The sequence below is a fragment of the Anabrus simplex genome, chromosome 12, assembly GCF_040414725.1.
Source record: "Anabrus simplex isolate iqAnaSimp1 chromosome 12, ASM4041472v1, whole genome shotgun sequence".
Taxonomy (NCBI): Eukaryota; Metazoa; Arthropoda; class Insecta; order Orthoptera; family Tettigoniidae; genus Anabrus; species Anabrus simplex.
Genome location: NC_090276.1, coordinates 530,421 through 546,203, shown reverse-complemented (window position 1 = coordinate 546,203; position 15,783 = coordinate 530,421). Strand labels below are relative to the sequence as shown.

The following is a 15,783-nucleotide window of genomic DNA, read 5'->3' as shown; positions in this document are numbered from 1 at the left end:
TTGCATGCAACTACAACATTCCTTATACATTGCCATGATCATTTTTATTAATAACCTGTCCAATTCCTTTCTGCACCAGACTGTCCCAAACTTTAGTCCTGGGGACACTGTCATATGCCTTTTCAATGTCGATGAATGTCATCACCATATCATTCCTGTACTCCCATTGCTTTTCCATTAGTTGTCTCTCAATGAAAATGGGCTCTATTGTTGACCTTCCACTTCTCAAACCAAAACTGATTTTCCAGTATCTGATTCTCAACCTTCAACCTTATCTTACTTTCCAGTATCCTCTCCATTATCTTAGCAACATGGGACATTATAGTAATACCCCTGTAGTTCTTCAAAACTTTCTTATCACCTTTCTTGAAAATTGGGATGATTATTCCTTTTTGCCAATCCTCAGGGACCTCCTTATTCTCCCAGACATTCCTGAGAATCCGATATGTCCACTGCAGGCCTTCAGCTCCAGCTGCCTTTATCATCATCACTGAAATTTCATCTATTCCAGCAGTTTTTCCATTCTTCATCTTTCTTACTGCCATTTCAATTTCATTCATTGTAATTTCTTTATCCATTTCTTCATCAACTAATTGCCTTTCCTGGTCGTCCATTGAATGACTGTCATCAGTTCTTACGTTCATCAACTTCTGAAAATACTCTCTCCATCTATTCCTTATTTCTTCTGGCTTTGTTAATTATGCCGTCCTCATCCTTCACAAATCTGGTGTTTACTTGATCTCTCTTTTTGTTTCTTAAGATACCATACAGTAATTTCTTGCTGCCCTGCATATCATCTCTCAATTTCTGTGTGAATAAGGCCCAGCGTTTCCTCTTTTCTTCCTCCACTACTTTCTTGGACAAATTCTTTGCCTCCACATATTTTCTTCTACTTTCTTCAGTCTTAGATATTTTCCATGCTTTCCATGCCATTTTCTTTTCCTTCACTTTAATCTTTACCCTATCATTCCACAAATGTGTCTCTTTGTCCTTCACATTTCCTGATGTTCTACCACATACCTTTTCTGCACATCCCACCAGTGCTTCCTTAAATCTTTTCCATTCATCTTCAACTCTCCCCACCTCCGTCCTGGGTACCAAGGGTATTATTTCCCTTTGAAATTCTTCTTGTATGCTTTTCTCCTTCAACTTCCATACTTTAATTCTTTTCTCTCTTCTTAATGGGGGTTTTTCAATCTTTCCCACTTTCAATTTTTCTACCACGACTCTATGATCTCCACCAAAGGCTTCTTCAGACATAGCTGTAACATCTAAAAGGTTCTTCCGGTGTTCTTTCTCTACGAGTATATAATCAATCATGGTCTTTGTTCTTCTGTCTCCCCAACCATACCTTGTAATCTTCTGACTGTTCTTCTTCCTAAACCAGGTGTTCCCAACAATCATTTGGTTCCTCATACAAAAATCCACCAACACTTCGCCTTCTGGGTTTACCTTTCCATATCCAAAGGGCCCTACAACATCTTCCTTTCCTTGTCTTTCCATTCCCACTTGTGCATTTAGATCCCCCATCAATAGTACTTCCTTATCTTCTATCTGTCTCTCCACTTCCTCTAAGAAATCCTCTAGATGTTCATCTGTGCAACCTGTTTGTGGGGCATACAACTGAAATAGATCTTTCACACCATTTTCAAAGTGGAGTCTCATCAACATCATCCTATCGCTGACGTATTTTCCACATATTCTTGGATATCTTTTCTAAGTATGATGGCATATGCTGTTGCAATCTTGATGAAGTTTGGTGCTGGTTGCCCATTTCTCACAGTTCCCCCAGCACCTGAAGAGCTGCGCGTCACTTTTAGCAGGGGATGCCCTAACCTTTTCCGAGGCACCATATCTGCTTTGTCCATATAGGCTATTATTACGATGGGCTCGCCACACCCAAAGGCATTTTATACCTACTGCCAGGTTCAAAATTAGGCCGCCCATAACATGGAACCAAACGCCTTTCGTAGCTGCTCAAGCACTTCTACAACTGAATTATGTTCTTTCTCAAGTGACAAAATTTTATAGTAAAAAATGTGCATGGTTGAGGAAAGAAACAAAAGATAGAGCTCTGAAAAGTCATTTACAAGGAAGTTTCTAATTGATGAAGGCAATGACTTCCTACCCTGAGAAAGAAAGTAGGATTTCAGAGCTGGGAACAATTGCAGGATTCTTTCAACTGCTGGATACAATGTTAACCACCTAGTCTTAGAATGATTTAAAAGCTGCAGATAATTTACATCAACAAATTCACGAAAGTCTTTCAGTTCCTGAGTGTGCACTGCATATATATGAAAGAAGTTGAAAATTTTCATCACTACAGACTCAATATCAACAGGAAGAGCATCAACTCCATGTTGCAAACAGTTATGTAGAATGTGAGCAGGACATCCCACACCTACTATGTTTTCATTCAAGTCTTTTTTGAGAGCAGAGAATAGATTCTTCCCTTCCCTGCGTGCAAGGCCTCCAAAATTAACATTGGCATTGTCTCCAGAAAATGCAATGCATCTAGAAGTAATTTTATGCTTTTTGAGAGTGTCTGAAATATAGGAGGAAATACATTCAGAACTTTCATTTGGACATGCTTGTAAATCAAGAACTTTTATCTGAATGCCATTATTTTATGTAATCATAGAATTGGATGACAATTGGAAACAACTTTAGTGCACCATGATTGCTTGCATCTGTTCCTAGGTCAAAAAATGGAACTTTATTGTTAAGAGTTTCAGTTATAATATCTGTCGAGTGAGGAGCAATATCATTATTTATTATGGCTTCTGTTTTAGTTCTTGCACAGGTCAGTTTCTGTGCTACTTCAGAACCTAAGAACATGCTCTTATTCAATTTAGCTGTGCAGTCCATTGATTTGTACGACTGGTGATGGAAAACTGTATGAAATGACATTGTAGCTTCTGCAGCTTGAACTTTTTTATTATCTGGAGTTCTCACCGTCTTTTTTTCTTTTTCACTGTTAATGTGTCTTTCCAAGTCACCAACACCTTTGTATCCGACATTAACATAACTATCACACACTGCACATTTCGCTTCACTTTCACTGCATCCGTGAGTAAAGCAAGGATACTTATGTTTTAGTTTATCCGAAAATTTACACTGTCTTTTTTTAGGTTCACTCCTTTCAGGTTGCAAAGATGACATACCGGTACAATAATAGGATGCAATGAGATTAATATTTCACTCCACTCGCTGCATACTCGCACTATAATTTACGGCGACAACCAGATAACCAAACACGATAGCTGCAAATCATATGGCAAGCACATGTAAACTGTAGCTCTCGACACTTCCGGTTTCTCTCAACATAAACGTGGAAATGAAGCGCGTTGATTCCTTGATCGACGCCTGGACTTCGAGTTCAATATATCGAATATTAGTATTACATATTTCCACCCTTGGAAGTAGCACCCTGAGCACATGGAGTTGATGTACGATACAATAACATGCTGTCTTCAGCCTAAAACCTAAGTGAGCAATCTTGTAACAAAAAATGCCGGACAATGTCGATAAATTAGAAATGCCGGCCAGACATAACCAAAATGATTGAAAAGCAGGACATGTCCGGCAAAAGCCAGACGGTTGGTAACCCTACCCCCAACATACCAACACAATACTATCCTCCACCACAATAACACGCAGTTACCTACATGTGGCAGATGCCGCCCACCCTCATCGGAGGGTCTGCCTTACAAGGGCTGCAATCGCCTAGAAATAATCACAAACCGGGAGAGTTGGCCGTACGGTTAGGGGCGCGCAGCCGTGAACTCGCATCTGGGAGATAGTCATTCGAATCCCACTGTTGGCAGCCCTGAAGATGGTTTTCCATGGTTTGCCATTTTCACACCAGGCAAATGCTGGGGCTGTACCTTAATTAATGCCACGGCCGCTTCTTTCCCATTCCTAGGCCTTTCCTTTCCCATCGTCGCTATAAGACCTCTGTGTCGGTGCGACGTAAAGCAAATAGCGAAAGAAATAGCCACACAAAATTATTATTATTTTCACACGAGGAAAATGCTGAGACTGTATTACAGTCTCTTCCTTCCCACTCCTAGCCCTTTCCTATTCCATCACTACCATAAAGCCACGAACCTACTACGCTGGCATAGCAGGGGGAGAGGTGATACTCCCACGTGGCGCGTCCCAGGTGGCGGATAGGGGGGTCCTAACCGGCTTGCCGGCGGACTTGAGGGAAATAAAATACCTCTCTGGACCAAACACACAACCCCCTGTGGGTGGGGGATGCAAACGAAGAATACACCCACGGTGTCCCCTGCCTGTCCTAAGAGGTGACTAAAAGGGTCGACCAAGGGATGATTGGATTAGAACCATGAAACTACTTGTGATTAGTACCACCACGCGGGGTACACCAAGGGTCGCAATTACTTGCGTGTAGTCCACTATGTCAGGTACCAAATAGGTTTGTGATTAGTAGCACTTTATGAGCGACACCAGGGTTCTGGCTTGCCTATGATTAGTACCCACTGTATAAGGAACACCACGGGCTAGTATGAGTCCCTGTGGTTAATACACTTATGTTGCCTGTAAATAGCGCCGCTATGTGCGAAACACCATAGGTCTGTATTACATGTGCGAATTTCATTGCCTGTGAGTAGTACCATAATGTGTGGAATACCGCAAGTCTACGATACATTTGATTGGTACCGCACCAAGACAAATACCATCGTTCTATTTTCCAAGCGATAAGTACCATTATGAGAGGCCGATGACCTATATTTTGGACCCCTTAGCTTGCAAGCGTCATTGATTCAGTATTGAGCTATAGGAGCAGTTTCTTGGTCAGTATTACTATTGTTTTCCATCAGTCTCTGAGACTGAGGCATTGCGGGTCGGCTCCACTGATTGTTTTAACTTCATATCCATCCGTTCATTCTTCGTCCTCACGCTTTGAATTCTGGTCTGTGGAGGATTTTTGATTTTTATTTTGTTATTGCTTTTCATCTCATTTCGTACCATCAGGGGCCGATGACCTAGATGTTAGGCCCCTTAAAACAACAAGCATCATCATCATCACTACCATAAAGTGTCGATAAATACTCCACAACGATCAGGGATGGACCGACAAGCGCAAGCGATCACCTAGAGTTTTAACCGGCTGCTTCAAGCTTCTCAGATAAAACCCAGCAAAAAATATTACACACCGCACGAAATTCTGCTCCCACTGCATAGATAAGATGATTGTATTCACACTATTATTGTGGATTCATTCTGGGTACTCATCCTCACCAGAAGCTAGTTGTTAAATTGCATCATGTTTCTCATCCTTATGGTCCATGACAGCCATCTCAGTTGAAGTTCCGTCCATTTGCCATCAGCCTTAATAATGTACGGTCCTTGGCATGAAAATAAGCATCACATACTGAACTTGGTGGGTGGTATGCCTCCTTTGTAATCCAATGTGTTACAACAACAAGGCAATTAAAATGTGGTGCACACCAACAACGAAATATCTATTCATAATGTTGCCAAGTGTTGTCATCTGAACAGGGTCGTTCAGGTAAAATTGATTCATCACCATTAATTATTACGGAAAAATCTCGAGGGTTTTGAGTTGTTATTACGTTCAGCCAATCAAAATGCATACACAGTAAGCATTGACCTTTGGATTTCCTTAGTTTTATTCTGTGTGCAGGCTTGAAACTTTATTTTCAATCAAGGTAGTGTCTCAGGAACATTCACAGATTCACGAAAGTGCATACAATACAAGGTACGTGCATTAGCAATCACCATGCCAAACACTGCGGTTGGCAAGTGTACGGGCGCGGGGAGAAGCAATAGTAATTTTGCAGATATTCACTCACTTCCTCACCTAGACCAGCTCAGAGAACAGCCTTCCCCTTCAACACAGAGTCGCAGATCCTTGCGCACCAGCGACAGTAGGGTGTGAACAGTACAGGACAGAAATGGAATCCACAGCAACTCAATGTTGAAAACATCGTAGAGACACGATAAAGTATGAGAATATATTCTTTATTTATTCCTAAAAATCACAATCCTTTTCTTAATCATCGTATCTGGTCGATTGGATAAGCGGTTTGCATTTTTCTATCACTTCCAGGCGCTAATGTGAGTCAGTGCAGAGTTTCACTTAAGCATCACTATGAGCGCTAATGTGAGTCAGTGCACATTCGGTGTGGACCTTTTTCAAAAAATCCCAAACCTGCCTTAGGGTATTGAACAAGGAACACATCACAGAAAGAATTATGCAAATAACTTAATTTGGCTAGGATTTGAATAAAAAATAAAACGAGTAAAGAAACAAGTGATTTTAGGCTTTTTTCGGGAACTGCATTTAACCGGAAATAATTTTTGACATTTGATTTTTAGTTTGATAGAGCTATCCAAGATTCCAGGCCCTTCAACTTTTGGCACAATTGAGGAAATTGCTTAGTTTGTCTGCTAAGAAATGTTTTCAATATTCATACAATCTTGTAAACTTTGGGTGTGTGCTATAGCCATTGTCTCTGTCTTCTTATGTTTCAGAGAAGCTTGCAGAAGCGACTCGTAAGTTTGCGGCCCTACAGAACGAGCTCCAGTCGACGCGTCACATGGAGGTGAAGTCAAACAAGTCACGGCTCGTCGGAAAGCCTCCAACAACGGTGAGGAAGATCCAGGACCTCAAACTGGCCTTCAGTGAATTCTACTTGAGCCTCATCCTACTTCAAAACTATCAAAATCTTAACTACACAGGCTTCCGCAAGATCCTCAAGAAACATGATAAAGTGAGTATCGTTCTGGCTGCAAAGATGCAAGGTTGGCGTCCTTCATGGAGTAATTTTGTGTTTCCCGTATTGGCGATGTCAGAGGTTCCGCATCCAACACCCACACCCACATCTTAGTACAAGACTGTGTTTATCATTTTGAAACATGTAAACGATCTAGGCTGCTTTTCTGCAGTTTTTTTCAAAGAGGCTTGTTCTGTTGTCTATTAAACTGTTGCATTGTCAACTCTAATCAGATCAATTCAGTGAATCTCAATACATTTTTCAAGATAGCTATGCGAGATTTTGTTTAATTGTTGGCATCGTTCTTAGTTTGGAGTTCGTATAGGGCACGTAAAAGAAAGAACTCCTGTGGGACAAAGTTGTGGCATCTCGGCGTCTCCGAAAACCTTCAAAAGTAGTTGGTGTTACGTAAAGAAGTAGCATTAATTAATTAGACCTACCATGACTTCCCAGCACGACTGAGGTCTATCTGATTGATCTCGAACTTTCTGCGATACTTCCAAATTTCAAAGGCGTACAGTTGGTTCATTGATAAAGCCATTATAATCGATTCTTTGACACCGCAAACAAGTCACGGTTGCATGTAAGATATTTTTATATAAAAAAGCACTCTACATTGTTGTATTAGCTACCATCTATATACCTGAGATATGATGCCCTTTCGGTAGTACTTCTGTCTGCGCGGCTGAGTGGGTCAGACGGTTGAAGCGCTGGCCTTCTGATCTCAGTTTGGCAGGTTCAATCGAGACTCAGTCCGGTGGTATTAGAAGGTACTTAAATACGTCAGCCTCGACTTGGTAGATTTACGGGCATGTGAAACAAATTCTGCAGGACAAAATTTTGGCACCTCGGCATCTCTAAAAATTTAAAATAGTAGTTAGTGGGACATAAAAGCAAATAACATGATTATGTAGTTTTGTGCAGGGTGATAACAGAGCTAAGCGTCTTCAAGCCACGATGTGCTTCACGCTCCTGCTCTAAGGGAATGAGGAAGTATGCCTCTTGTCCTTCAGAAAAGGAGTTTGTTTAGATGTTTCTGATCTACTTCAAGAGAAATCGTGTGTCAACGATGGAAGTTATACAGTCGACTGTTACGTCAATCAAAATGAAGAGCTTTGTCCGGTCTGTTCTACTGGACCGATTGGCTTCATTCTTTTTAATTCTGTCTGGAATTACTGCCGGTGATTGGTCCCTAAGTTCAGTGAACTTTGAGTTGTCCTAGAATCAAGCCACTTCTCCAATAATCGGAGATGAAGGCCGCAATACATTCTGTACTAAGGACTTACACTTTCATTAATATTCTGATATGTGTAACGGTAATGTCATTGCACACAGCCTACCTCTCAAGCCACTTCCTCTCTGCGAGATACTCTTTGATTCTCTGACCTTCCCCAGCTTCTAAATATACTCAACAGATGGCAGGCTGCCGAGTGAAAACACCCGAAGGTATCAAGTCGATACGATCAACTGGATCCTGCAGAAACTCGGGCAAGATCCAACGGTCGAAGCACAGTAAATTGTTACAAACTACGTTACGAATGAATCAGTTATTATGCACGGGTATTAAATGAACAGAGGTACAACAGGAATATTCAGAAGATTTATCTGACCTATTTATAACGAATGCTGCGAAGCAGCGCTTTTAAATCAGGAAATTGGTAATTGGAATGGTTCGAGCCTTTTCCCAAAACTATAATATGCTTCATCCGTACTACTCAGTTAGGGTATTGCAATTCATTTAAGTTATGTCTTTTCTTAAATGATTTCAAAGAAAACATTAATCTCTTTGTGCTTTTTCAATCATGAAATTACCAGCGTTTCGCCGCCGTGTAGCAGTGGGCTCATCAGTTGCATTGCTGTCCCTTTCCAACACGCTGGCGGCTAGTGCACCTTTGAGACACTGCTCCACGCCTGTTATGTAGGACAATGCAATGATGGTGCACTAGGAAAAGCATGTGCCTCCACTTGTATAAATGCGGGCGCCTTTGCCCTTTATATAAAAAATAATTGCATGCTCCTATGTAAGAGGCTTGCAGTGGCGTGTAGCTGCTAGCACGTTGGAAAGGTGTAGCAATCCAACTGCTTAAGGCGAAACATGGGTAATTTCACGATTGGAAAAGTCTAAAGAGCTTAATGTTTTTAACATTTGTAATCAATGAAGTTAAATTATCGTTTCCTTCTAGAAACCTTATTTTTTATTTCAAGGAAGTTGGAAATTGATCGAACATCTCCCTGGTAAATTATTCCAGTATCTAACTCTTCTGCATGCAAACAGACATTTGCTCCAATTTGTCCTCTAGAATTCCGACTTTATCTTCCCACTTTTAAGCTCTGTTCAGGCTCATTCGTCTGCTAATGTCATTCCAAGTCATCTCTCCACTGACAGCTTGGAACGTACCTCTTAATGAAGAATCTTATAGTATATTAGTCCACCTATCCAATACACGTCACTTTACAAGCGAAAATACATTTATCCCTACACTAGTGCATGTAGTGAGGAACAGACCACAGCCACGCTCGAAAGGCAAGCAGCCATAGGGAGGAACATAATAAAGGACCTTGTCATTTAGCTTTTTCAATCTGCAAAGTTTCGGCGTTCTCCTCTTGGTCAAACAAGAGCCGACAAGGTTCTATTTTTCTCCCACCTCCAAAACTACAGCTCACTTCTTAAAGTTTTAATCAGGACACTGAAGCTAAACCAAACTGCCGTCAACAATGTTATAAAGGAGAATTATAATATAATGTTCTTTTTAACATGTAGCTTTTAAAATTATTGACACAAGAAAGTGGTAGAACAAAACTATAGCAAAGCAGCTTGTTTTCAAATGTCATTGAAAGGACATGTACTCATTAGTATTAAGGCATTGGACAGTGACATTACAGTGTTTTAATTATAAATTTTATTGAGACGCTACGGCTGAAGTGGTCTTCGAAAGAAGACGAAACGTGCATGAAATTATGTGTAAATAATTCAAGATTAAATGTATTTTCACTTGGAAAGTAAGGTGTATTCATTAGGTGGACTACCTACTAATCTAGCTTGGTCCTGGCTTTGATTCCAGGCTAGGTCAGGGATTTTAACCTTCATTGGTTAATTCCGATAGCTCGGGGGTTGGGTGTGTGTGCTGCCTTTATCATTAGAATTCATCAGAGGTAGGGTCCTGTTCTCATAGATGTAGGTCGCCCATATTGCGTTAAATCAAAAGACCTGTAGCAGGCCTCTTCGAATGTCGCACGCCATTATAATAATAAATGAAATTAATGTTCTTAATTAAGTTGTATGAGTATGGACTAATATAATAAAATTTGTTAATTGTAACATTCCACTTAGTCGAGCCCAAAGTTTGCACACAAGCTCTGTCAGTATAGTTGCAATGTGTTTCCAGTTACTGTCCGTAGACGTGGGAGCGAAATGGAGAGAGGAACACGTAGAAACCTCACTGATATACACCAACAAGGACATCGACCGTCTTATCAACGAGACGGAGATGCTGGTGACCCAGGAGTTGGAGGGTGGGGACCGTCAGAAGGCGATGAAGAGGCTTAGAGTGCCCCCTCTCGGCGAACAGCAGAGTCCGTGGATCACATTCAAAGTGGGGCTTTTCTCGGGCTCCTTCATCGTTCTCTTCCTGGTCGTCGTACTCTCAGGTAACTCATGGGAGGGGTAGTGTAAGTTATGGGCTTTACCATGAAGAAAAGTTACATTGCTAAAGTAACATTAGAGTTAATTAGGCAATGTTCTTTGTTGGTAATTTTGTGCCTTACTAATAAAGAAGTAGTATTATTATTACTATTATTATTATTATTATTATTATTATTATTATTATTATTATTATTATTATTATTATTATTATTATTATTATTATTATTATTATTATTATTATTATTATTATTATTATTTATGCAAATAAGCCCATTAGTACTTAGAGGCATGCATTTGCCTTCCTCTGTGCCTGTATTTATTTCATTCTTTTACTGTGGGCTTTCTTTCTGTCTACAGACCAGATTGTTCCAGTCTTCTTATCTGGTCTTTCCTCTTGGTCAACTTGCCATTTGTGAATTTTGGATCTAAGATGACCCTGTCTTGGAGATCTGCTGGTGTAATTCCTGCCTGTTTCAAATCGGTTTTGATTTCGCCAATCCATTTCATTGAGTCTGTTTTAGCTTCACTCCTGTTTTCATAGAATTCGTCTCTTTGTTTGGTAAGTCTGTCTGGATGCATTCTCTTAATATGTCCATAGCATCTTAGCCTACATTTTCTAATGCCACTCTGAATATTTGTGTACTGTCTGGTATTGTCCGTTGGTGAGATTTGGGCCTAGAATTTTTCTTATGATTTTGCGTTCCTTTTTCTCAATGTTTTCAATGTCTGCTTCCCTGTTCAAAACTAGCGTCCCTGATCCATAAAGACATTCTGGTTTAATGACTGTATTGTAATGTCTTCATTGGAGAGACATTTTTTGTTATCCATATTTTGCGTAGTCCACGTGCAGTTTCCATCTTTTGACATCTAATTTCATCGGCTTTTGTTTCGAGTCCATTTTCCTCAATTGTTTCACCAAGATACTTCAATTGTGATACTCGTTTCATTTTGCCATATTTTGTTTCCATGAATTTTTGTGCTTGTTTGTTCCATGTCATGTATTATGTGTTTCAAAAGATATCTGAAGGCCGTTTCTTTACGCAGTTTCTTTCAGGAGTTCAATCTGATTTCGGGCTGTTGAAATATTTTGGGTTAATATTGCTAGGTCATCTGCAAATGCGAGGCAATCTATCTCAACTTTTCCTCTGCCTAAAGTGATTGGTTGGTGAATTTTGGGGATGAAATAATAATAATCCTCCTCCTCCTCCTGCAAACAGTTAGTTAGTTGTTCTTATCTTTCCAACATTTCCTCATCCTCTCACTGTGGGTCTGTGTCCACGTGTTTTTGAGTTTCAAATTTCTTGCCATCAGTTCCTTCAGATTAAACTTCGGTGCGCTATATCTAGTCTCCTTGGGTATCTAAGAGCCAGAATGCTTTGATTTGTTGGGTTCCATTGATAATGAAGATTGTGTTGATTAATTCGTGCCACGTGTCCATAGGATTTCATACGTCTTTTGAGGTAAATTGTTTGGTCAGTGAATAAAGTTTTTCACTGGGATTCTAGTGAATGAGTATTGTGATCTCAGGAACAAAATCTTATCCAGAATCAGAGAAGCAAAAAATTTGTTCAACAGGATGAGGGCCATATTTACTAGGAGAGTTAGGATTCTATGATCTATCGTTTCAAAGGGGGGTTGAAGCTCTCGAAATGTGGATTAGAAAACATTTGAATATCCTGGGTAGAAAGGAAGCATTCAGCTTGTTGAATAAGAAAAAAGAGCTTGTAACAACCATCAAGGAGCATTGGGCTGATCATGAGAAGTGAACTCAGCATCAAGTATCTGTGGGGAGGTGGCTTAAGGACCCACGCCGCTGGTACGGACGAACTTCGAGCCACTGTTTCGCGAGTAATGATAATTAACTGGATTGCCAACCTTTGTAGGGAGACAGCCTCGAGTTTTTACATCCATTCATTTTCCTCCGCATCTGCCATTCCATTTCCTCGGTGTTGGATTTTTTTCCACTGTCCAATACTTACTATACTGTGTTTGTTATGGTTTAAAACTCAAGACTTGCTACATATTACAATCAACAACATTTTTTTATTTAGAAAAAAAAAAAATAAATAAATAAGAACCTCTTCCCCTTTAAAGACTAATGCCACAACGAACACGAGCAACAACGTGTTCAGTGTTTGGAACACCATTGTAACTTCACTTAATATAGAAGATGTTCCAAAACGGAATGAAACATGTTCTTGTAATGTTAGCTAGAATGTCTGTATATTCATAAAAACTAGGTATAACAATAAAATAAGTACTCGAAGTGGGAAAAATCTTTCGACCTTAGTTGTTAAAAAAGTGAGATTTATAAGATGATGTCAGTCACGCAAAGTGTTTGCTTCTGGGAGAACGTCTGTGTGGTAGTTGCTCTGGTGGACAGTGATTTTTGTTGTAAAATGCTTTTTTTGCTACTGGTTTAACACATCAAGGGTTTTCGGCAGCAGAAGCATGAGAGAGGGCTCATTGGGGTGGAAATGAGAAGAAACGTTCACTGTGTTTCCAGGTTGTTAACAATATTCAGATATTCAGTAACAGGTTCAAGGTTTCATTTAATATTAATAGTCAAATATATACAATAACAGGATATCTTCTTATTATTCCCAATACGTTTCTGCTTATGCAGATCATTCACAGAGTCTCTTCTTTTTCTCCACAGTCTATTGTTCATCACTGTCTCCCACTGTAGTCCTCTCTGATGTACGTCATCCTCCACCTGATCCCTCCATCTTGTTCGTGGTTTTCTTAGAGATTCTGTCCATTCCAGAGCTCTTCTTGGTAATCTTTCTTGTCCCATTCTCTTTCTCTCGATAGTTTCTTTTAGGGGGTTGATCTGTAGCATGTTTTGTATTGTTTCGTCCCTCCTCTACCAGAAAGCGCATCTCTGTTGCTTGTAATCTACTGGGATCTTTTTTTCGTCCAGTCTAACATTCTGATGTATAGGGCAATGTTGGCAAATAATATGATTCATATATCATGATTTTTGCTTTGATAGGTACTTTCCAATTTCTAATTATATCTGATACACGATAATAAAATTTTGATCAATTTCCTATCCTCTCCGAAAATTCTTCCTTGATGTTTCCTTTTCCAGTCAGCTTACTTCCTACTTCTTTAAGAATTTTTCCAATACACCTAACATGCTTCATTTTTCTGAATTCTCTCACTTTTCTTTAAACTTATTTCCATGCCTGCTTCTTCAGTTGCCCTCTGCCAGGTATTTAATTGTTCTTCCAATTTTTGTTCATTTTCTTCCCATATCATCACATTGTCTGCAAATGCTATGACTTTCATATCGTTTGCTCTTGGCCCCTGGCGAACTTTCCTCATAATAGGATATACCGTAGTTAATTGCATTTTCAGTCCCATTTTTTTTTTCCAAACAATAAAGTGGCGTGAGGGGTGAACATATGACTTGTAGACCCTCAAGACGCAAAATAGTGAAGGCAGAATGAATGAGTGCTCCTCACTTATCCACTTACAAATTTTGAAACATTTTCTTTGCTTAATGGGATCATATTTTTCAATGATAGTGGTCTTAAACGGTAACTTAATACCGTACAGTGGGGTGAAGTCGGTCAAAATAAATATTTTTTGGCAAATTACTGGATGAAAATATAGAAAAACAATTCTGAAAAAAACGTACATATCTGTAATAAACGTGAGTTATTACTGTCTAAAGTGTGATTTATTTCGGCCTAGGAACAACTTTATACATGATGTGGGGTATCAGTTTAGTTTATAAATATTTCATTAAAGATTTAACATTTTAAAAATGACAAAATGACTACATTTAACTAATATTTGATACCTGGAATATAATCCCTAGATTAATGTTCTGTACATTCAATACTGGAGACATCTATAGCGTCCCCTTTTCAAACTCTTTGAAGACTATTTCATTATTGTTTGTCTACCAGATGTTTCTTGAATATCGGGCACGTCTAGAAATGAGAAATCTCTTTTTTTCCGATGTGATATGTCGTAGTCATTATTGACTACTTTTACAGTTTGTCCTATGAAGTTTCTGTCTCTTTTCTTAGTGGGAAATGAAATCATCAACACACAAAACGTCTAGTTCACTTTCGACATCACTTTGATTGTTTAGAACTGCAATTGTATTCACATTTACATCAGAGAGACTTCCATTATCTTCAGCATTATGAAGATCATCATCATAGTATTCCTCCAATGCTGCTGTCTCAACTAGTTCTTCATCAGAATCAAGGAGGTCATTAACCACTATTCCCTTACCAGCAACAATATTCAATCTCTTTCCTCTTGCTGGACGTCTTTCACTAAGTCTTGTTCCTCCATTTTATGCCTGCTGCAGATGTTCCACAACAGTGTTCTCCCTAGGACCCTTTTAATGGGCGCACCGCCCGGCTTTTTCTACAGACCGCCTGGCTAACATAACCTAGATATGTGCTAGTTTACATTATATGAACACACATTTGAGTCATTGGTTGCTTCGAATTTAAATATAAATACTGTGAAACTGTTTATTTTGCTTGACTATCACGTAGCTTTGTGCGTGATCGGCTCTTTGATCAGCGTGGATTTGCATGCGAACACTCGGCTCGATTCCGTTCTCCTTTTTGATGTCACAAACCCGCACGGCACTCCACAGCACCGGAGTGGAAGCCCGATGATTCGCAAGCAGAAGAGCACTAGTTCAAAATTCTCTGTTAATGCTTGAATTAATAACAATTATAACACCCCCTGCGGGTGGGGGACGCACATGTAGAATACACCCGCGGTATCCCCTGCCTGTCGTAAGAGGCGACTGAAAGGGGCGACCAAGGGCTGACTGAATTAGAACCATGAAACTAATTTTGAATCGTACCATCACGCGGGGAACACCATAGGTTGCCTGTACTTGCGAGTAGTACCACTCAATTCGGTACGAAATAGGTTTGTGATTAGTAGCAGTTAAAGCCTGGCCTGGTGGATTCCAGTACCCGTGCGTCGTACCCATGTGTGCAACACCGCGGGTCTGGGCGTAGCCTGTGAGTTGTACCACTATATGAGCAGCACCGTGGGTCTGCGTTGCCTGTGATTAGTACCCACTATGTGAGGAACACCACGGAAATACCGGCGCCCGTGTTTAGTACACCTAGGTGGGGAACCTTCTCGGTTTGCGTTGACTCTGAGTTGGGCCATTGTGTGAGACACACCATAGGTCTGCGTTACTTGTACGTATTGCAATACTTGTGAGTAGTACCATCTTTTGTGGAACACCGTGAGTCTTCGCTACTTCTGATTAATACCCCAACATGAAACATACCATGGTTCTATTTTACTCGCGACATGTACCATTCTGTGGGGCCTTAGACGTCAATTTTGCACCCCCTTTAGACACCAAGCATCACTGTG

General features: G+C 40.0%; 1 protein-coding gene across 1 annotated transcript in view; it reads left to right on the top strand.

Moving 5' to 3' along the window:
- LOC136884027 (solute carrier family 53 member 1) overlaps window positions 1-15,783 on the top strand; it is a 162,840-nt gene that overhangs the window by 89,915 nt on the left and 57,142 nt on the right. Inside the window, exons 4-5 of the mRNA XM_067156038.2 lie at window positions 6,523-6,761; window positions 10,151-10,412. Of these exons, the coding sequence (XP_067012139.2) occupies window positions 6,523-6,761; window positions 10,151-10,412 (501 nt within the window). The remainder of the gene's footprint in view (window positions 1-6,522; window positions 6,762-10,150; window positions 10,413-15,783) is intronic.